This window comes from Rhinolophus sinicus, chromosome 3 (assembly GCF_057876585.1).
Source record: "Rhinolophus sinicus isolate RSI-liver-muscle chromosome 3, RSI-T2T, whole genome shotgun sequence".
NCBI classification, from domain to species: Eukaryota; Metazoa; Chordata; class Mammalia; order Chiroptera; family Rhinolophidae; genus Rhinolophus; species Rhinolophus sinicus.
Window position 1 is genome coordinate 9,007,100 of NC_142503.1, and position 23,725 is coordinate 9,030,824.

A 23,725-nucleotide genomic window follows, 5' to 3' on the forward strand; every position below is an offset into this window, starting at 1 on the left:
CAATTCACTGGAAGAACTTTCATTGTGAAACACTGTACTCTCGGAGGGTACGATAGCCATTACCAGTGCTCCAGCCCTTTATCTCAATCAGAGCCCTATTCAGTTATCAAAATTGAGTGAAAATTAGATTTACAGTATGAAAAGAGCACTAGAATGTTAGCTTTTTATCACTAAAGAAACACCTCTCCAACCACAAATTGGCAAAACAAGTTTCCACCAACTTCTACAGAAACCAAAAATAAAAAGAATAAAGAATTAAAGTCTCCGTCTTTTTTCTTTTTTTAATACTTTGAAATGAGTCACTTCTCCTTTGCTTACTTTATTTCCTCCCTTACCTGCTGCTACTGAGCATCACCGCTGACTAGTGCCCAGCAGGGTGAGTACGGTTCTATAAAAATCTGTTCTTAAATAATAAAGAATTGCCTTTGCATGATAAAATTGTTACTTGATTACCACCATGTTGAGATGTTCAGTGTCATATTGCAATGGATTTCTGCAATTTAGCCACGAGAAATTTAAAAAAGGAACACTTAACTCCACGTGAGAAGGATTTTTGTTTCATTTTATAAGGGAAACATTTTCACAACAATATGACCAGCTGTAACAATATGGTTAAGCAAAATTTCTAAACTACGGTATTTGGCTCCAAGAACATTGGTTGGATTATCATTTCTATAAAACAGTCACGGCCCCAGGACGTCCCCCCATCCTCAGAGCCCGTCCACTCAAAGTCACCGGCAGCACACGTGCCTGAGCCCAGGCAGACATGGGTGCCTGAGATTTGGCAAAGATCGACCGAGTGGTGCCAGGGGCCAGGGCCTGAGCTGAGCACTCTGACCCCGACCAGAGGCTCCTCCCCTTCCTGCCTTCTTTCTGCTCCTCCAGCTGAGCATGGCCACCTCACACCTTCGCACCCCTGCCCTTGCTCCTGGGTATCAGCACAGCTGCTTTTTGTTGCTTGGATCTCAGAGCTCAATGTCGTCTCCTCAGTGAGGCCTCCCCTGAACCCCTGAATTATTTCACTCCCTAGCAGTGTGTGTGTGTGTGTGTGTGTGTGTGTGTGTGTGTTTTATTTTTAGAAACAAGAAGTATCTGAAATCAGTATGTTCATTTACAGTCGATTCTCATGACTCGTGGGACATACGGATGTAAATCTCTTTGAACACTGAATCAGAGACTACAGAACCACAGCTTCTAGGGGAAATACAGGGTTAGGTTCCTGCAGGGCTCCAGGCACATTTTCATCCACCGATCAATACACAATCTTGTTTCATGTGTGCTTCTACTTAAAGGCACCTTTCTAATATACACTGTTGATTCATTAACCCTGAATTCAAGGCCAAGAGCACTTTAATTCAGGCCTGCATGAAGCAGACCTAACACATGTGTTTCCTCCGTAAGGCACAGTGCAGCATTTAGGAACACGAGACAGCACTTCAGCACTGCGGTTGGGTCATTTTAAACAGCAGAAAGTACAAGAATGTGAAAAATGTAGCACTAAGTAGACCATGAATGGGACACTTGTTTCCATCAGGAGAGCGGAAACAAGAAGGAAGGCAGAGTGTCACCTTAGTCAACCTCAGCTGGTAACGTGCACGGTGGGTGCCTCAAATTTTTCACGGCTTTGTGCCTATCTGCGAATGACCGCGAAAGTGCCACGAGCATTGATTTGGGGATTATAAATAAATTTTAGAGTACAGACAAATTCATAAATACAGAATCCTGGGGTAACAAGGATCGACTGTATTTGCTTCTTTTTTGGCGATCCCCCCTTTCTGGGACTGAGTTCCATGAGAACGGGGTTCTGCCTGGTCTTTTTTGCGCGGTTGCAATCCCAGCACCAAAGTAGTGCACAGCGGATGGTCAGAACCAGATAAATATCGTGGAATGACCGAGTGAGCTAATGCTAGTTCCCTCTGCCAAGAAAACTCTGTCTCTAACTCCTATCATTTCTCTCCAGAGCACATCTCAGAAACAATCTCAACCAACCTTCTCCAGGCATAGTTGCACTCTCCTCCCAGGCTCCCTGTGCATCCTGAGTGTATCTCTATCATAACATGTATTAAATTCATTTTATTTACTCCTCAGTTTCCCTCACTAAACCATGGGTCACTTGTGGGAAGGGTCTGGTTCATGATTACGTTTGGGTCCCTTGCCACCATGGTCCCAGCTGGTATTATTAGGCATTTGGCCCATGTTCGCTAGAGAAAATGCTCATAGTTTACAAACTCTCTTCCCTTGATCCATGTTTCCAAATGGGATACTTATGGAAGAGATGAGGATACTGAAAGTGGTCTTTTAAAGAGAGATTATGTGTTTAAAGAAAAATCTTTGGGGCTTCTGTCACAAAATCAGTATTTCCTTGTGGGATCGCCATCATGGCTACCTCTAGAGTTTAGGGTTTATAGTAATCATTTCAGTGCGTGTGTGTGTGTGTGTGAGTGTGTGTCTGTGTGAGTGTGTGTCTGTGTGAGTGTGTGTGTGTGATACACTTTAAATACAATTTTAATTTAAAAGTGAAATAAATTTTAACAAAATAAAATGAACAGAGTCCCACATGTGCTGAAAGGTAATTGTTGCTAACAAGATGTTAGCTGAGTGAAGTATAACAACAAAAGTCTCCAGAAAACACCAAGCCAACAATGGAAAACAGTTTCGTTATTTTTAGACGTGTGAAACAGAGCTTTGCCGACTTTGTCAAAGTAGAATCATGTGTGTGCTTCACAGAAGTGTTGTTACATTCATAGACTGAAATATGAATCCAGCATTTTACCGTTAGATACTGGATTAGGTCAAACACCCCTGAATTCAGCCTGTATTTCACAAGCTGGCTTAAGTCTCCAAACTATGAAGCCACCACCTCCCAAGAGCCCTGAGCAGTCAGTCCTGCCTAGAAATCTGCTCTGCACCACCTGCCCCACCTCCTCATATCCACCTTTCCAAGCCCAGTCCAGGCCCAGCTGCCCTGAGCACTTCATCCCACTTCACCCCCTTTTCCCACCACTTATTAACTATCCCAAACACCTGTTTCTTATCTCATCCTCTAACATTTTATGAGTATCTTTACATATTTTATCCGCTTTATTTTATAGGCAAGAATTATCTAGAACCATTGCCTCCCCCATAGCACTCAAGAAAATGCCTAGTGGTCAATAAATACTCATTAAATATGGGTTTGAATGTGAAGCTAGTTGATAACATAGTCAAATCCTTATTACATGATAACAAAAAGAATGCGATCCTATGTTTATAATGTCATTCCAGCCAATAACACCAACCATCCCTAAATGCACAAGAGAACTTACTGTTGTTTTCTGCATAAATCCTTATGACAGGCATCAATTCAAAGAGCACTTTTGGCTTAGACTCGATGAGTTTCATGTTCCTCTTGTCCCAGCCAGCACCCTCAAGGTATAAGCCATAGACGTAGACGCCCTCCGTGGGTGGGGCAGAAATGTCATCCTTCATCCACTTGGTGACTTCATTGCAAAGTACCATATTGTCCAGGGCCCAGCCTTTGTTGGCCCGAGTTATCTCCTACTCAGGGCAAGAACAAAAGCAAAGGATAAAATCAGCAATCAGAGGTTTGTCTTAACAGAAAGAGCATAACAGGGACGAGAGTGTAGCCCAAAATCACCCTACTGCAAAGGAAGTAGAATATTATGTAAAGTATTTAAAGTTAAAAAGATTCTCTCAGAACAAATACCGGTGTCCCCAATTAACCACTTGTACTTTTATATGTATTTTATATATATTGTGTATTATATAAAATCAAATATAAAAGAAAAACAAATATTTTGAAATTCAAGCTAGCAGCCTGAGAACAAGTTTCTGGATTTAGGTTTAGGACAATGTAACAGGTTGTGCCCAAAAAGAGACAGTCATTCTCGGTCTTATTATATTTTTTAAAACTATAACAAAAAAAGAAAAGCTTGTAGAGGAAAACTATAACACAAGAGGTTCAAATCAGAGTTATTACCTGTCGCATTGCAGTTAAAAATCCTTGGGGGTTGAAAAAACCTGTCATCCAGAAGCAGTGGGGTCGGCCATTGAAAACCCAAGAGGTAAACTGGCAGTTTCTTTCTATAAGTTCAGTGAACCAGAAACCCAACGTACTTGAAACCCATGATGCCTGAAATGCATATAGTAAAACAATTAACACAGGTTTAATTCTGCTGTGTAACTGGCTATGTTCACAAGAAACAATGGTGGAATACCAATATCACTTTTAGAATTTGAAAGTCCCAAAGAGATGAATTCCCTTGGGGTTTTGAAATTTAAGTTTTCAAGTGATTCTCCCTCCTTATTATGACCGTCACATGAGCAGCTGGTCGATGCAGAGCTCAGATGCTATCCAAGAGGTCTGCTGCCAATAGAATCACCTTCCATGTATGAATATATTCATTACCAATCTGCTATAAAGTCATCAAAACAATTAATTGAATTAAATTGAATAGGTCTCAACTATTTTTCCTTAGGTTACATTTTCAATAGATCCACTATAAAACAGGATTTATATTTCCATAAATGTGCTCATTAACACTTTAAAATATATTCTGTGGATAATAAATAACACGTAGACCTTTTTCTCCATTTATCATTTTCACTGAGGTAAACAACAGTCCTTTTCTGAAGTTTTTGTCCCTTAGAATGCATTCTGATTTCCTCTGATGAAGCAGCAGGAATAGAAACATAGGTTCCTATACTACCAACAAATTAATTGCATGCATTGCCTGTAACCTTCTGCCTGAATTCACGTGTGGAGCTTCTGTTATCACAATTGGCATGAATATGTCATTAAAGTTATCAGCAGCCATACTAGTAGGTGTCTCTGAATCCTATTTTACTGTAATTTCAATATTTTAGGTATGAATAAATGTTGTGATCAACATGGGTAGATATTACACTTGTATTAATTTGTTTATTTTTCAAAAGAATTAATTTGCTTATTTTTCAAAATACACTGAGATTCCAAAGACTGATGGTATATTGAGTAGAATAGAAACCTGGATAACAAAATTCTAGCAAATCAAATGCAACAATGCATTAAGAAGATTATTCATCCCGACCAAGTGGGGTTCATCCCAGGGGCACAAGGATGGTTCAACATCCGCAAATCCATCAATGTGATAACATCACATAAACAAAATAAAGGACAAAAATCATATGATTATATCAATTGATGCAGAAAAAGCATTTGACAAAATACAACGTCCATTTATGATTAAAACACTTAATAAAACAGGTATAGAAGGAAAATACCTTAACATAATAAAGGCGATATATGACAAACCCTCTGCTAATCTCATAATTAATGGTGAAAAACTGAAGCCCTTTGCTCTACGTTCAGGAACACGACAGGGCTGTCCCCTATCACCTCTGCTTTTCAGCAAGTGTTGGAAGTCCTTGCCAGAGCAATCAGGCAAGAGAAAGAAATAAAAGGCATCCAAATTGGGAATGAAGAAGTTAAATTGTCACTCTTTGCAGATGACATGATGCTATACATAGAGAACCCTAAAGACTCCACCAAAAAGCTATTAGAAACAATCAACAAATACAGTAAAGTTGCCGGCTACAATATCAATGTACAAAAGTCCATTGCATTCCTACATACTAACAATGAAATCTCAGAAAAAGAAATTAAAAAAAAATTCCTTTTGCAATTGCAGCAAAAAGAATAAAGTACCTAGGAATAAACTTAACCAAGGATGTGAAGGACCTATATGCTGAAAACTATAAGACATTTTTGAAAGAAATTGAAGAAAACACAAAGAAATGGAAAGACATTCCATGCTCATGGATTAGAAGAATCAACATAGTTAAAATGGCCATATTACCCAAAGCAATACACAGATTTAATGCAATCCCCATCAAAATCCCAATGGCATTTTTTAAAGAAATAGAACAAAAAATCGTCAGATTTGTTTGGAAACACAAAAGACCCCGAATAGCCAAAGCAATCTTAAGAAAAAAGAACAATGATGGAGGTCTCACTCCCTGTCCTTAGCTTGTACTACAGGGCTACAATAATCAAAACAGCATGGTATTGGCAGAAAAACAGACACATAGACCAACGAAATAGAATTGAGAACCCAGATAATAAAACCACATAAATATGGACAGATAATTTTTAACAAAGAAGCAAAAAACATACAATGGAGAAAAGACATCCTCTTCAATAAATGGTGTTGGCAGAATTGGAAAGCCACGTACAAAAGAATGAAACTGGACTGCTATTTGTCACCATGTACCAAAATTAATTCAAAATGGATCAAAGACTTAATCATAAGACCTGACACAATAAACTGCATAGAAGAAAACATAGGTACTAAACTTATGGACCTTGGGTTCAAAGAGAATTTTATGAATTTGACTCCAAAGGCCAGGGAAGTAAAAGCTAAATCAAATGAATGGGACTATATCAAACTTAAAGGCTTCTGCACAGCAAAAGAAACCACAGACAAAATAAAGAGGCAACCAACTGAACGGGAGAAGATTTTTGCAAACAGTATCTCCGATAAGGGGCTAATAACCAAAATATACAGGAAACTCATGTAACTCAACAACAAAAAAACAAACGACCCAATTGAAAAATGGGTAGAGGACCTGGAGAGACATTTCTCCAAAAAGGACATACAAATGGCAAATAGACATATGAAAAAATACTCAACATCACTAATCATCAGAGAAATGCAAATAAAAACCACAATGAGATATCACCTCACCCCAGTTAGAATGGCTATCATCAACAAGATAAATAGTAACAAGTGTTGGAGAGGCTGTGGAGAAAAAGGAACCCTCATACACTGTTGGTGGGAATGCGGACTGGTGCAGCCGCTATGGAAGGCAGTGTGGAGGTTCCTCAAAAAATTATGAATAGAATTACCATGTGACCCAGCAATCCCTCTCCTGGGTATCTACCCAAAAAATCTGAAAACATTTATCCATAAAGACAAGTGTGCTTCAATGTTCATTTCAGCTTTATTTACGGTGGCCAAGACATGGAAACCATCAAAATGTCCTTCGATAGATGAATGGATAAAGAAGTTGTGGTATGTATACACAATGGAATACTATTTGGTGATAAGAAAAGATGAAATAGGACCATTTGTGACAACATGGATGTATCATGAGATTATAATGCTAAGCGAAATAAGTCAGACAGAAAAAGCAGAGAACCATATGATTTCACTGATATGTGGTATATAAACCAAAAACAACGAAAGAACAAGACAAACAAATGAGAAACAGAAACTCATAGACACAGACAATAGTTTAGTGGTTACCAGAGGGGGGGGGGTAGATGAGGGTAAAGGGGATCGAATGTATGGTGATGGAAGGAGAACTGACTTTGGGTGGTGAACACACAATGGGATTTATAGATGATGTAATACAGAATTGTACACCTGAAATCTATGTAACTTTACTAACAATTGTCACCCCAATAAACTTTCATTAAAAAATAAAAAAAAGGAAATCAATCCTGGGAGGAGGGGGGGAAAAAGAAACCTGGATAAAAGATGATAATTTAGAAACGAGGTAAGTCTTTCTAAAGCCGTCTTTATAGATGTGTTAACTGAAAGAGAAGTGTTGATCCTGCATGTGATCCTCCCTCACCCAGAACAGACTGCTTCCTTTGCAGCCTTCTCAGAACATAGGCTTCTGTTCTCTACACAGGCCTCAGGACCAGAGAGGAGGAGATAGCCCTGTTCTTTCTGACAGGTCAGCAGTTACCATTTCCCACTCTTCTCTCCCTTTGAGTCTCATACCGCCTAGACATACCATCCTCCCCGCTTCCTGTTTCTACCACCTACTGGTCACACCCTCTTATTTATCAAGGAATTTGGCTCCTGGTTGACTTTTCCATTCCATCCACAAATAATCATGAGGAGGAGGAGGAGGACGAAGATGGTGATGATATAAATGGTGGTGGTGGAGACGATGGAGGTGGTGATGATGGAAGTGGTGACAGAGGTGTGGGGTTCACTGACACTGGTAGCAGGCACATACCTAACATTGGCCATATGCCAGGCACTGTTCTGAGCATTTTACAGTCATCAACTCATTTAATCCTCACAAGAACTGTAGGACATACAATAAAGTGTGAATAATTCCCAGATATTGTGGCTCCAGAGCCCAGCTCATGGCCCACATACTGCATTTATTAACTTTAATTACTCCTTTCTGGCGACACCAGGATCCATGTGAATGACCCACTCGATACCCTTCCTTCTTATCTCATGACCTCTGATCTCTAACAATCCTCAGGTCCCACACTCACACTTCAAATCTTGTCATCATCAAACTGTCTGCTTGGGCTTGAGTGAAACACATAATCTCCACAACTGCATTTCCTCTCAAGGAGAGAGCGCTCCATTTACACAACCCTCCAAGCTCCTCTATCCCCTCAGTCCCCTGACTCCAAGGAGGTAAAGAAACGTGTCTGACTTGGGGGGAGGTGAGGTGCTGCAGAGACAGTTTGTTCTCATCTAACACCCCATGTGCCCCTTTACACTCCCCAGTCTCCCACACAGTTCAGTGGGGTCCATGCATCTCTTCTGATCCACGAAGATTAGGTCCCGCGTACTTTGTCCACCTCTCCCTTCTCCTGACTGTGATGACTTCAGAGGCCACATGTCCCCAGTGGTACAGCCACCACCACATGGCCAGGCCTCCACCATGTGGGTCCCACCTTAACTGTGTGGAGTCGAGGACACACCCAACTTGTGGGGGAGAATCAGAAACCAGAGCAAGCTCCTCAAACGTGTGTCAGACATTCAGCTCGGGGCAACAGGGGGTTAGGAAAGTTCTATTAGCAGCAGGACAGATGGGGGTGCAGGCTCGGAAACCCAGCCACTTTCTCTTGTTCTTCTGGGACTGAATGCCTGTAGGGAGCCCACACTCTGCTCGGGTTGCTCCAGCTTCATCGGAAGGCAAGCCCTGTGGATGCCTTGCTTTTGGAGTTCCCACCTCTGCAACTGTGAGAGGACAAATTGCTGGTGTTTAAACCACCCAGTCTGTGGTGATTTGTTATGCAGCCCCAGAAACTAACACACCTTTCACTGCACCTGCCTAGAGAAGCCCAACAGGGCATGACCTCGGCCATCCGCCTTTCCCTCTGAGCTCAGCTGGAGGACTCTGCACAGGTGCACAGACCCGGTTCACTTTGCATTCATAACTTCACATTGCAAGAGTGTAATCCCATCCATTTCTCTACCTGCATCTATCCCAGCTTCCTCCTCCTGCTGACCTTTCTGGGAGGGTAGAGGACACACATGTCTGAGGGGAGGAGACATGACACCTTGAGAGCAGGGACATTCGGAGAGAGCTGTGAAGTCAAGCACACGATGAATTCCTGCTGTGGGTGCAGAGTCACTGAGCTGATGGCAGTGGTTAGGTGGAACGAAAGCATACGGCAGACCCAGATTTCTCAGGAAATATGGGATAGCAGTGCAGCCACACCCCGTACCCTTACCCATGGCTTTCCTCTACCATAATTAACCTTAACAATTTTATTTACACCTCCACACAAAATATACTTGCACACAACACACACACTCACACACACACACACACACACACACACACACACACGCATGCACACACTTAACTATAGAACAAAGAAACATGTCATTTAGGCTCCCTCCCCTCAAATACACATTTTCCTGCTTAAAAAGACACTCAGGTACTCATTTTACTTTTCCAAGTAGAAAATTATATCTTAAAACCACATCTGTCATTTAGCACAATTTCCAACAGGTATGATCAGTAAGCACACTTATTATCTTGAGATACACATACTCACGTATCTACAAAGGAAGAAAAATGATTCTCTTTGGCATGACTTTTGATATGAATGTGTATTTCAGAACCTTCTCTTCTATGAAACTAGCATCATGGGCTTTGAAGCCCAACAGTTTGGGTTTAAATTCTGACTCCTGGATAACTTAGATGTGTGATTAGGGAAAAGGTCTAACCTCTGTCAACCTCAAGTTCCTCATCTGTAAAATGAGAGCAATAAAATGCAAGCTTTAAATGAAATAATGCATGTAAATTGTCCACTAGAGCACGGGATATGTGGGAGAGGCTACAGCATTTCCTTCCCTGTCTACAATCTAAAAACACAGGGCTGCAAGGGGATCCATACCCAAGCAAAAGAACGTGTTTAAGTAAATTATCCTTCGATGTTTTTCACTTGCCAATTACAATGATTCACAACAACACAGTGATTAGGCAGAATCAGAGCAGACATAAACGTACTTTTTTCCACCGAGCAGGAATCCTGGCATCAAACATGCAATTCAATGCATCTCGAAGGTTTTCACTCATGATGATGGTACCATCGATGGCAAGTTTGAGCTCAGTCAGGGTGCTTCGGACCAGGGTGAGAACCTTTTGCATCCTGTCTATCTCCTGCCTGAGGAAAATGTTCATCGGCTGGAAAGGGCCCATCTTTTGCAGCCTCTCTTTGACCTGCCATGGAGACATTCAGCACATGTTAAAAATTAGACACATTTACGGAACTGGGGCTTCTGAAAAAGTCCCAAATTTTGTAATTCCATAACTGATAAGCTTTTTTTCTTACTGCCAGAAAACAAAGAAGAACTAAGAGAGGAAACATCTATTAGATGACTAGCTGATTTTTTCGTCCTACGTAGGAGAAAACAGACATCCTTTAATTCACAGAAAAATATTATATAAAACGCATGACTACAACATGCAGCCTTCCAAACGGCAACTGCACTTACTGGGAAATACTCAATTGCTGCCGATCTAAGACGTTCAAGCACACACACGGGACACACACACACACACAGATATGTACACAAACACGACCATCCTGTTGGCTGCCTCGAAAACCTATACCTGTGTTTCCAGAGCTTTCTGTTTTCCATCAAAACATCCATCCATCCTTCCCTCCACCCATCTACCCAATCGCTTCTATCTTACAGGTAGGTATTTATTGAGACTCTTCTGTGGATCAGCTATTGTGCTAGGTTGAGTCGCTTTATCCTAAGGCAGCACTGACCAATTCAGCAAAAGGACGGAGACACTCCTAAACCCCATTACTCACCACATAGATGAATACATGTGGTAAGTAATAGATATTTCAATGTTTCATAAATATTTCAACCACTGTGAGCCATGAATGACCTGTTTCCTGATACTATAATGAAAGGTGTTTATGGAAGCTGATTACACTATTGATTTGCTCCAAGCAAGCGATCAGTTTCTTCCCAGGGAAATTATCCTCTTGGGAATAGGCCCTTCAGTTCAGTCTGTAGGACTGGCAGCCAAAACGGCCTGCTTTGTGGAAAATAATATGATACTTAAGAAACAAAATGCTGCAGGTTTCCATTTAAAAGCAGGTGGAGAAGGGGAAATATGCAAAGAAACATGGTGGCCCTGTGACAAGTGTCACAAGGTTAGTCCAGATCATCTCTTAAGATGACATGGAAAGTAAGGCAGTTACTTTTGCTTTTCTCAAAGGTTTAAAAATGTTATCAGGGTAAATCTTTTCACAGTATTTGCTGAAATGTCTAACATGGATGGATCTTGAGATTATTATGCTAAGTGAAATAAGTCAGGCAGAAAAAGCCGAGAACCGTATGATTTCACTGATATGAGGTATATAAAACTGAAAACAACAAAGAAACATGACAAACAAATGAAGAAACAAAAACTCATAGACACAGACAATAGTTTAGTGGTTACCAGAGGGTAAGGGGGGAGGGAGGTGTTAGATGAGGGTAAAAGAGATCCAATATATGGTGATGGAAGAACTGACTCTGGGTGGTGAACACACAATGTGATATATAGATGATGTATTACAGAATTGTACACCTGAAACCTATGTAACTTTGCTAACAATTATCACCCCCAATAAACTTTAATTTAAAAAAATTAACTTTCATAATCATAAATTTGTTTAGAAGTTACTTGCATTTTAAAAAGACAAATCAATTTTTGATACTCATGAGACAAAGAAGCTGCAAGGAGTTAATCATATAAATACAGGCTCCCTGAAATTAAGAAGGCCTGAATTTTAAGGTGTGCATTAAATTACACAACATTTTTTGTTTTAAATAACATTTTTACTCTAAGAATATATTACTTTGCTTTGAACAAATGACAATGTGAAGTAGCCAGGGGGAAACTTCTAGAAAAGGAATCCCAACCCATCAGTACACACTTGTAACTTAATTATGAACATTAACATTCTCATCATGTTTTGTTTTATTATTTATATTTTGAAATGATCACATTTATAGTTTCAAAACTTTTTTTTTTTTTTTTTGGGTTTTTCAGGAAGTGAGTCTTGAAATATTTTTTTTTTATTTCAGAAAAATTACTTTTTACCCTTCTTCCTCATTCCCAACCCAACAGACACATCCATGGCTGACATTGCGTCAGGATTTCAACTCACCTCAAACGGGCTGTAGTCAGGGGGTAGCTTTCGCAGCATATCGTCAGCCAGCCGGGCCACCACAGCCTCCCGGGTCTCATCCCCGCCTCCAGAGCTGTCCTTGGGTTGGATGCCCAGGATGGTATCCAACACATCCTTGGCCCGTTTGCTCTGGTACGTGATGTCGGCATTGGGGTGCAGCCCGAAGACCTCAGGGCTGTCGTAGCTGGGCAAGCTCTGAACAACAAGCACTCCATGTAAGCACAGACTGCTGACGTAAGCACTGATTAAATTATACCGTCTTAGGAAAGAAACATGTTTTCATTAGGATAAGCATTTACATGGTATGTCTTATTTGTGGCTGGCTGCAATCGCAATAATTTCTCCGGAAAAAAAAAATCTCAAAAGTTGCCTGGAAAAAAACAATTAACACTAAGAAACATAATAGGCTCCAGGTTCTTTAATGTCTATACCTTAAGCATTTTAATCAAAGAGATACCACCTTGTTTTACAATATGGAGGATAAGAAAGGATGAGTACTTTGGTTTGTGAAAGTCCAGTCTAATTCAAACCAGTTGTTTAAATACACGTGTAACAGTTACTATGTTTTCAAGATACCAGAAAGTGACAGTTTTAGCAACTATGGCCCAAATAAAGGAACTGTAGTCTCCCGTGGAGAGACTAGGAAAACAGAGCAAAACAGTAAGTGAGAAAAACAGACAAAAGGTAGAGAGCAAGCGACAGAAGCAGAACAAACAGACAAAAATCTACCTCAGCTACTTGAATAAAAGAAAATTTACCTGTAATTCAACTTTATTTTACGTATCCAAGCTTCATTTTTGTCTTATATTTCCCCTCCCTTCTATTCTCTTATTTTATTCCATTTTACATAATGTCTTCTTATGAGCGACCTCAAATTCATTGTGAAATGAGGTGTATATAAATAAATACATGTACAGGCATATCTAAATTTATACCTTCACAGGCAGCTTCAAATTCAGTGCTAATGATTTAAAGGCACATATAGTACAATTAAGACACATGTATTTGTTGATCTGAATTAATAAAAGTACAGAGGTGGTTAATATATGATAAACTCATCACATTTATTTATCACAGAACCTCTGAATATACTAATAAATTTAGCCCTTTGGGGCTGTTGTGCTTTAGTTTGTTCACTCTGAGATAAATCTCAGAGGCAAAAAGAGATTGCAAAATAATGTTCTAATGAATTTAAGGTACAGAGACAGAAAATGTAATTACCTTGAAACACAAATCAAAATTTCCTGCCAAAACCTGTCTTATTTTTTCTTAGAAAAGTGTTTCTCCACTAGGCGTGATTTTGCAACCCCAGGGGACATCTGACCATCTCTGGAGATGTTTTTGGTTGTCACAACTGGGTAGGGGGTGCTACTGACATCTAGTGGGCATAGACCAGGGTTGCTGCCAACCACTCTGCACAGCTCAGCCCCCAACCCCTCCCCCACTACGAACAAGTATCCAGCACTGAACTCGGAGGCTCTTATGCATAGTGGGTCCCTGAACATCCTATAACACTGCCAATTAGGCCAGGATTAAGGAACAGATGTCATGGCACCAGGCAAGTGGATTGAAAAACAGAAAAGATTGAGTCTAGAGGCAATTAGTGCAATTAGTAGAGGTAGCTGAAGTTTCACAGGTAGAGAGCTCAAGGGGATTTGTGCAGTCCCCAGTTCTGAATCTGCCCAACCGATCATCTCCCCAAAGAATATTCCCCACAGAGGCATTAAAAAGAGAAAGGAGGGAGGAATTCACACAAAACACACACTCAGAACAAACATAAACATTTTAATCATTAGGCAAATATAAACATATTAAGAAAAACATCTACAGTGGAAGGTCTAATATGTATGACCATTAAAATTTATATTAAAGGAAATATATATCTTGTAAATGAATAAAAGGTCAAATGCTAAGGATATTTGCTCTCTGCATAAAATTCTGACATTGACAAACCTGGATATAATGAAGATAGTTATCCACGGTGCTGCATTTTGGAATATTGTATCCTTGGTAAAAGCTGAAATCTGATCCAAACATATTTTCACTGAACCAAACCTTAGCAAATGTGTTCAACAATCTTTTATCGTAGTCATCAGTGACTCTGCCTCCATATTGAATCTCGCCTATCATGTAGCGGACGGTGGTCCAGGAGACGCCCTGGGAAAACGTATAGAATCATTGTGTAGAACTGACGAGTGTCTCATCCTCATTTGCCCTGTTAATTGTCATCAGTGTCCTTCATTCACTCATTCTTCATCAGTAATGTGTAAAGTACAGAAAGAAAATTCAAGAGGCAAACATGAGCAATTACTCAAAATTCATGTTCATGACTTGAAATAGACTCTTGATGCTTTCATATCTTCATACATTAATTTCAACAGAAAAAAATGTGTATTTTGAGAGTATTGAGGCAGTTCTTTAAAAAGCACACACTTCAAAAGTAATCTACACTCTAATTTTTATTTTTAAAAAATTTTTAAACAAGTTTCCCCACCCATTCCCCCCTCCGTTCAATAGACTCCATTAGGTTGTCTTATATGCAATGTCAACTTGCTCTTGAGAAATAAAAAGATAATCAACATTTGTTCATTTTTCAAATGAATTCAAGACCCAAGTTGAGCTGAGTTGCTATGACAAAGATAATGACTTTGCAAGCACGGAAAAACATCACTCATACAGGATTTACCCCAAAGCTGGGGGCCCACAATCCCCAGTGGCCTGAAGCAGCATGCACACGGTACCTTTTTAATATCCATGTCATCTAAGTGGTTTTGGACGAACTGCACAGTGGCATTAAAATCCGCTTGATTAAATTCATAGGGGATGTTCCACCCCAGGGGTCCAAACTTCCGCCTCTCCTGGACCGTGGAATGCAGGAAAGCCACTGCGTACAGCATGGGCTTCCACTGGACCAGCGTGCTCACATCCAGGAGGTCTTGGCTCACACCTTGTTGGGGTCAGTTGGGTGAAAAACTGTGTCATCTCTCAAACCTCTGTGTTTTATAGTCCTTTTATAAGTGATGGATTATTTTTGTAAATTCTTAGTATGAAACTTCACTTATCTCGAATTACTTTTATCACATTCACATGACAACTGTAATTTAAATTTTGGGTGTCCAGAGGGCATTTCGCTACAAAAAAATCTGCAAAGAAACTTGAGGGGAGGAGGGTCTTGCTGCCAAGTTCCTGCCAATCTAGTAGCAAGATAATGTGGGGATAATCGTGGTAGCAAAATAAATACTGTTACTGTTACTACTAGTGCTACGACGACTGCTACTACTTAATAATAACAATAATAAAATTTATATTATTTGGGGTATGTACATACATTATTTTAATTAATAGTAAATTGTTAATAGTGTATATAGAAGCCACTGCAGCCTGAGGATATTCCCAAAATAATGATTATTATATATGTGCTTATATTATATTATATTATATTATATTATATTATATTATATTACATCACAGTTTTTTTTCATTTGGTAATCTTTTTTCACCGTCATCACCCTTCCACATCTATTTTATCCCCACATGACCTTGTAAATTGACAAGAATTTGAGCCTTTGTAGGTTTTTCAATTTGATATACAATAATTATTATATTCATTATTATTAAATACACTATATTCCTATTGTTGTAGATAGATTTTATTGTCCTTATTTTACAGAAGAGAAAATTGAAACTCAGACTCTCTGAGTGACTAACACCCAAGAGAACAAAGCATTTGTTCAGGAAGGACCAGAATCAGGATTTCTGACCCCGAGGTCCTTGTTCTTTCCATGACCGCAAGTCCCAGACAGGAAGCTATGAAGCAGAGGGAACAAAGGCAGACAGAGTAATCGCAGTTCCAGTTGTGACTAGAGGGGCATTTTGGTCTGGCTTTGATACTTTTGTTTGCTTTCTACCTTACCTACCATTCTGACAGACAGCTTCATGAAGGCAGGCTAGAATTCTAATTCAGCCTCTCCTCTTGGAAGAGCCTACTGTCCTACTTGAGATATGGAGCATGAAAATCATAAATGACAAAAATATCCATTTTAGATGTTAACATAAAGTGGTAGGTGTCTAGCAGAGAACAGCACAGGCCAAAATAAAGCACTATTGGGAAAATAGAAAAAATAAGAGGTGGGAAATCCTGAGGTCTGAGGCCCTAACAGTGTCAGAGAACATTCCACAAGGAGCATGACAAAGGGGCCATCCCCTCCCCACACACACATATCAGGTTAAAGAATAGTCCTATTTTCTTTAACTATATCCTCGCTAATTCTGATTTTATCATTCCTCTAAGAAAGCAACTTAAGTACAAGAACTCCCAGAAACTTGGAAGCTTTCCTCAACTCACCGCCATATGTTCTTTTCAGTCCTGCCCGGAGGCCCTGTGGAGGCTCGTTGGTAAATTTAATGGACATCTGAAGGAGTGTAATGGGGAACTGCTTATGCACCTCGGTGGTCATCCACAGGCGGAAAGCATCGTGTACCATCTCGGTTTCTACAATGATGTCCATGAGCTCATCCATGAAATCCAGTCCCAGATGGCAGTTCTGCAGGAGTGCCCAACCTCCCTACGTCAACAATAGTAAATGCAAATGAGGCTATTTTATGTTTCTCCTAGAGATTTAAATTGGTACATTCTTGAAAAATTAAGTAATTACAATTTAACAGAGAAGCACACTAACCACTTTAAAGTAATCTAGGTCAAATCGGAGGCTATAATAATGTTTACTTGAGAGCAGCTCGATTTTTTTCCTGTTCCAGGTATTTGTTCAACCTATAGCATGCCAACAGTACTAATCATACATGGTGGGAGTCATGAAAATAGCCAAGTGAAACATAACAAGAGGTAACAGCGCTTCCAAGTAAAGATGGCTGACTGAACACATCCATTTAGCTCAGTCCTTCGCCAAATTCCAGGAAGATCACAGGGAAGGGGCCTTTTGAAAAGCATGAACTTCTTTAAGGACAACAATAGTGAGAGGGAAGGCATTATGAAGAACATTTAAAACAAACGCAAGGAAGCTGAATCCCCAACTGGCATTCAGGGAAGGCTGAGATCTAACCTGGTTTATACCACATAACTCCCAGAACACACAACAGTAGGTGACAAGAGATCCCTCTGGAAGTCCAGGAAGAGGATGTGGGGCGCTAACACAAGAAGACTGAAAGTCCAACCGCTGACATGTCCCTGCCTTCCCTACAGAAAGATGGAAAGCAGATTTTCTTTGGAAGGCAAAACAGACAGCATTGGACGGGAGGACGTCAGCACATTAAGGGAATAGGAACCTCTCTGAAAATCAGTGGAGAAAGCTGACCCACTGGTTTTGAGACCTGTCACCTCCTATCTCCCCCTGAGTTCCCAGCATGTTGGGTAGCTAAGCGTATACTCTCTAAAATGTGGAAGGACCCTCTCTGGGGAATCTGACCAGTCTAAGGGCAAGGCCCTTAGAATATAAGTCAGATCTTTTTTATAAATTAATTATTCTACGAGCATAAGAGTATTCCTTGTATAAAGCAATGCAGGCAAAATTTTAGGTTGTGCAATAATAATTTACTCTATCTGATCTATCGAATATTTTTGCTAAAATCATCTACATTATCCAGATCATAATCCTGAGTTGTTTTCTTGACTCTAACTTTGGATCATTTAGATTAAAGTGCATCCTGAGCTATTTCTCTCCTAAGAAACAAACAGAGCACCAGATCGAAAATCTTAGCAGCGTTACATATAAAACTGATCATTTTGGAATTTCACCTAGTCCCTTATACTCCCTCCGAAGTATATAGCACTGTTGAATTCTTAAACTTTGTCTGTTGAGAAATTGAATTGACACTGTTCACAATTCAAAACAAAAATAAATTAAATATAAAACATAATAACAAAAAGGCTTCAGTTGCTCCCTTCCATCCAGCATACAGGTGAATTCTGATGTAAGTTTCTTAGGTGAGAACTTTCAATGTCCACCCATAGAATCCCGTAGCCAAGGTCATTTCTTTCTATTGCTGCACTTTGTATTAAAGTTTGAGTTCTTCTTACTGATCATTCATTTTGCTATTCTTGGGTAATTAGTTCTTTCTGTCATATTGCCTCAAACCTTCCCTATAAAACATTAAAAATAAGAAACCTATTGTCTCTGACAAGTTATAAATACATCAATGATAATAAAGACTTTTAAAATTTTACTTGAAATTAAACTACTAACCAGATAACATGGATAAACTAAAGGCTACAAGTATTCCATTTAAATTATAATTTGGTTGCCTGAAACTATAATTATTAGTGACATGATCACATATTTTGAATTCAAGAAGTATCCTTCTAATGTCAGAGTTTTTGTTCTAAATAGAGTAATTTGCAGAGGGAGGAACAGAAGAAGAAGGAAGGAAGAGGGGGGAAGAAAGGGGGGTAGGAGGCCAAAAGGAGGGAGAGGCCAGGATGGTGGCCTCCCAAGCCCTCATGTTGAACCAGATGTGGGATTCGTCAATATAGATATATTTTTTCATCTCTGGACACATTTCCATTACGTCTCTTCTGCCCCACCCCCCAAATGCAAACTAAATGCATCAGACACAGCATAACACTTGTGAGGGGCCACTGTCTTTCACCGAAGCTGGGGACAGGGCACAGCTTGGAGATGGAAGAGCCTGGAGATAAATGTGGAGGTTCTAAAACCCAGTGGGCTCAGGTCTAGACCAGGTGAAAGGGACTAGGATGTAGCCCAGTGGTAAGCTTTGAGATTCAGCAGCTGAGACCCAGAACCCAGTGGTTTCCTGGTGGGCCAGTGGTTGGGGGTAGAGGGGAAGAAAGCTAGGTCTGCCTCAGCAGGGGGTTTTCTGGAGAGCACAGAGGAATCTTACGATACAGGGGAGAGCTCAGACTCAGGCGAGGAGGAATAGGGTCTGGTCCAAAAGCCAGAAAGGCTTGTTCAAGAATTCTTGTTCTCCAGAAGCCAAGTGGTACAGGTCCCTCCCCTTGCGTGGCCAAAGTGTGGGGGAAGAGGGGACCAAGGGTGGGGGGGATCCTCTAGGCAGAGCTGGACACCCCAGAGAGGGCTAGACCACAGCAAACACATGAGTGCCTTCTCCTGGAGCCAAGTTCTAGAGAGGAAATGGAGGACCTCCTGCAGCCTGTTACTTAAGTCCCTGAAAGTGCCCCAACTCTGAACCTGACTATCCCATTAGCAGGCTTGTCATGTGCTTTCCAGCGGTTGGTGGCCCCGAGGCCAGGCCTGACCATAGCGTGCTCTGTATGATCCATACCATTTGCAATCCACAGAGGACTCTAGGAGCCCCAGCCGGGAAGGCAACAGGCCAGGTTTCCTGAAACCTCTGGCACCACAGCAGGGTAATGGCAGATCTGGGCCAGGCCTGGGGGACACCAGGGCACAGGTGATGCACTCTGGAACTCCAGAAAGGCACGGTGGTGTGGATTCTGGAAAGTTGAGGATTTCGAGAGAGGAGCTGGAGGGGCTGGCATGTAAGGTGGAGGGGGCGGGACCATGGACCTCACCGAGGGTTTGGGATCTGGAGTGGGCTTAGCAGTGTGCAAACTGAGGGAAACAGATGTTTTGGGTGGGGAAGTTTTCCATAAGTCAAGGCCCAGCAGCAAAAGGTTTACATGATATCTGTTTTTCTGTGACAATGTTCTAATAGATATGCTTTTCCTGTTTAGTAAACGACATTCACTATGTAAATTTAAATGCTTAACAATCTGTAAGTCTTTTTCTGCGCTGCTTTTCTACAACCTGTACTACTAACAACATAACAGAAGCAGACATGTGGTCTCACGTTCGCCATGGTCTGCTGCAAGAGCTTGCGAGCGTGGACCTCCTGGCCCTGGCCCATGGACACATAATGGGTTTCGATCTTCAGTCTCTTCCCCAAGGCGATGATGGAGTCCGTGGGATCAGAGCCCATAGACAGGAGACAGATGAGTGGTGTCCGTGGATCAGACTCTTCCCACATCTTTTCCAAGTCCAGGATGACCCCTTCGACATAGTTTTCTCCCATGGAGTCCATGATGTACTTGCGGGCCTGCCAAAAACAGTACACGAGTCACCAAAACTAGTTCCAGCTCCTTTGTGTGTCTTGTGCAGTGGGGTTTGCAAAATTCATTTTGGTCAATGACCACAGTGATGTCCAGTCACCCTGCCACTTAAATAGGGCAGAGACTTTTACAATTATGTGTTTTCTGGTTTTTCATTTGCTAATCCTTGTTTTCACTGCTGTCATCCTTCCACATCCATTTATTTTATCCCCACGTTACCTTGTAAAGCGGCAGAAATTTGAGCCTTGTTAGCAACTCCAAAAAAAACTTTGTAGATTTTTTCAGATTGATATGTAATGATTATTATATTCATGATTACTATGAAATATGCTATTTGGATTAAAATTTATTCCAATCACTATGGATAGATGTTATTGTCCCTATTTTACATGTGAGAAAATTGAAACTCTGACGGTGCATCATTCTGGCCACCAGGCAATCGAATGTTCCTTGATGTGAGCAGTCATGCACAGACGGAATGCTGAGAACAAGCCTGGTGATGCTTCTGAGGGGTGGGGATGGAACGTGTCTATTGTAGACTTTCTTATATGCTTCCTAAAAAGGTATGAGGTGGAAAATCACAAAAGGAATCTAATGCAAGAATAAGAACTTTAGAGGAGAAAACACTTTTCCAGAGGGGCCTTCTAGGCTTGGTTTAAGACTTGTGTGTCATTATAAGGGCCACGGAAGCCATTGAAGGAAGGGCACAATTATAACTCCATTTCTTCTAGAATATACAGGATGGACTACAGGAGACCAGTTAGGAAGCCATGGCTGTTGTCAGCCTACAGAGGACAGAAGTCAGGATGAAAGTGACAAAGTTACAAAGGAGCATGGAAGATTTAAATTTCAGTATTAACCAAATAAAGTGTTACATGACAAAAATAATAAAAGGGGAAGTAAAGAAAAGACAAAAGAGAGGGAAGGGGAAGGAAGGGGCGGAAAGGAAAAAGAAAGAGAAAAAGAAACTACTGAAACTTTTACACTGCCCTTAAATAAGGCAATTGTTTGACAAGTCATTTGGGCAGAATAAAAGTAATGAAGTTGAGAACAAGAAACTGAAGGAAGAGCAATCTGTGTCCTGAGTTGCAAAAGTCATTTTTCTGTTCTCCATAAATCATTGAGTCTAGTTGTTCTCATTATTCCACAGTACCTAAGTGGACGTGCGATAGTTACTCCATATGTTTTTAACACTCCCTCTGGAGAGCGAAGGGGAACGTTTCCTACACTCTATTATAAACCCCACCTACGGTTACTCCAGTAGGCTTATTTGGAGAAGGTCTTAAAGAATCAACCGATGCTGAATATTAGAGTTAGGCTTTTCATTGTGAAAGCAAAACACAAGTCTTTTTAGTTAGTGAATTTCCATGAGGGGGGCCAGCAAATTAAAGAAAGGTCTTTGAAAAGATGGATCTTTTGGAGGCAGGATTCACATTTAAAAGATATGTACAATTCAAAGAACTTTAAGCCAACCTACTTTCTTGCATCAAAGGTTGTGACACTTTCTGGGGAAATAAGCACAGGTTTGGGAATGCAGTACCCCCCCTACAGTCTATCTCTGCCCCCACCCCCACCTCCAGTCCCACCACATTCTTCCTACTTAAGAGAACATTGTTTTACTGCTGGCAAAATGAAGCAGCCATATCATTTTTGAGTTACCCTAAAAATGATACAGAAAAATCTTATTCTGGGTAAAAATAATACATTACCTTTATGTTATACCTATATGCCAACCTTAAAAATATGGTTTTCTCCTTCACTCCTTTTGTACCTTTTGGACCACAAAGATTATTAAGCCACTTAGCCTAAATCTACATCTTAGTATATTTAATTGTTGTTTACTTTTCCATTTTTCACCGTTCATTGCTAGAAAACTACATAGAAGCCTAAAAGAAATTCCTCATTGGGATTAACGTTTTAAATATTTCTTTAAATTTAAAAAGGACACTCTTCTTTAAAATATTCCTCTTTTCTTTTTAATAGGTACTTCTTACCTGGGCAATGGTTCTGTCTGGACACCAGGATCTAATAAGGAGAAGGCGTCTAAAGCAGTCAAGAGATTTATCATAGGCATTTGGAAGAGGTTCCTCCTCAGGATTTTCCTTATCAAACCAAATTTTCCACATTTTCTCATTTCTTGATATCTGAAAATACAAGGGGTTAAGAAATGTATCACATTATGGGAAAATCTTTCAGTAATAGGTCACAGATACTTTTCATCAAATCTTCTGACCGTTCCAGACAGAGACGTGTGGATGATATCCCTTGTTGTTGTTTTTTTAATTTTATTTTCTAGTGCCCAAAAGTTTCAGAATTTGCAGTCAAATGTGATTTGCTCTAAAGTCAGTCTGGATTAACAACAGCCCACAGCCAGCTTCTGAAGTACGGAGAGTCCTGGGTTTCTTCATTTCTTCTATGCCATTGTGGTAACAAAATTGTAAAGAATAAAGAAATCAATTAAAACTCATTTTCACTATTTTAAGGATATCTGATTTGCTCCATGAAATCCTCTCATGGTAAGGAACCAAGTCACATTCACTTGTTTCCTCATTTCCCAGGACCATCTTAGAACAAAAAAAGGGCACTTAATATACGTCTTTTTTTTTTTTTTTAGTGAATGAAATGTTTTTTGGCCAATACTCCATTGAAATATACCACTTAATATCATCATCAAATAAATAATCAGACACTTCCTTCCTTTAGGCAACAGATAAGGAGGAAGAAAACATAGTCCATTACCCTTTGGTGCTTAAAAATCAAAAAGAGATGAGCATTACATGGGTAAGTATCTCAAAAACAGAACAAACAAATATCATCTGTAGATAAATATAATCTTATGTTCTCTGGTATATTCCCTTTGATTAAAGCCCCCAGTGTATTTCTTAGCAGTCTAATCAAAGGAAAAACCATTCCAGGTTTATATTTAGAAAGTATCATGTAAGAATAAAAAATCATAACCTCTTTCAATCACGAACGACTATATAATGAGAAGAAATTGCAAGCGTGAGATATAATTTCCAGAAGATAACAACTTCAATAACAGATAATGGGCCAGGAAAGGTCACTAGGCGTCATCCTATTGGGGAACAAGCTAAAGTGAATCAAAATGCCCCAGATGAAAGTTATTTGACCCAAAAGAATAGTTTGTACCATGATTACATGGTAATCATCAGTTGTAAATAAAACACAAAAATACAGCAGAACTTAAGCTTCTGATCAACTTAAACTAGAAA

General features: G+C 40.1%; 1 protein-coding gene across 4 annotated transcripts in view; it reads right to left on the minus strand.

The window, feature by feature from the left end:
* DNAH5 (dynein axonemal heavy chain 5) overlaps window positions 1–23,725 on the minus strand; it is a 244,682-nt gene that overhangs the window by 7,404 nt on the left and 213,553 nt on the right. For 3 of the 4 annotated variants that reach the window (XM_074329069.2, XM_088796437.1, XM_019713456.3), the window contains exons 70-78: window positions 22,487–22,636; window positions 20,234–20,479; window positions 16,794–17,013; window positions 15,190–15,395; window positions 14,402–14,605; window positions 12,428–12,643; window positions 10,261–10,473; window positions 3,980–4,132; window positions 3,306–3,537 (exon numbers count right to left, since the gene is read on the minus strand). In XM_074329069.2, the coding sequence (XP_074185170.2) occupies window positions 3,306–3,537; window positions 3,980–4,132; window positions 10,261–10,473; window positions 12,428–12,643; window positions 14,402–14,605; window positions 15,190–15,395; window positions 16,794–17,013; window positions 20,234–20,479; window positions 22,487–22,636 (1,840 nt within the window). Of the gene's footprint in view, window positions 1–3,305; window positions 3,538–3,979; window positions 4,133–10,260; window positions 10,474–12,427; window positions 12,644–14,401; window positions 14,606–15,189; window positions 15,396–16,793; window positions 17,014–20,233; window positions 20,480–22,486; window positions 22,637–23,725 lie in introns of those variants that run through there. The other variant, XM_088796438.1, reaches the window with a different exon arrangement.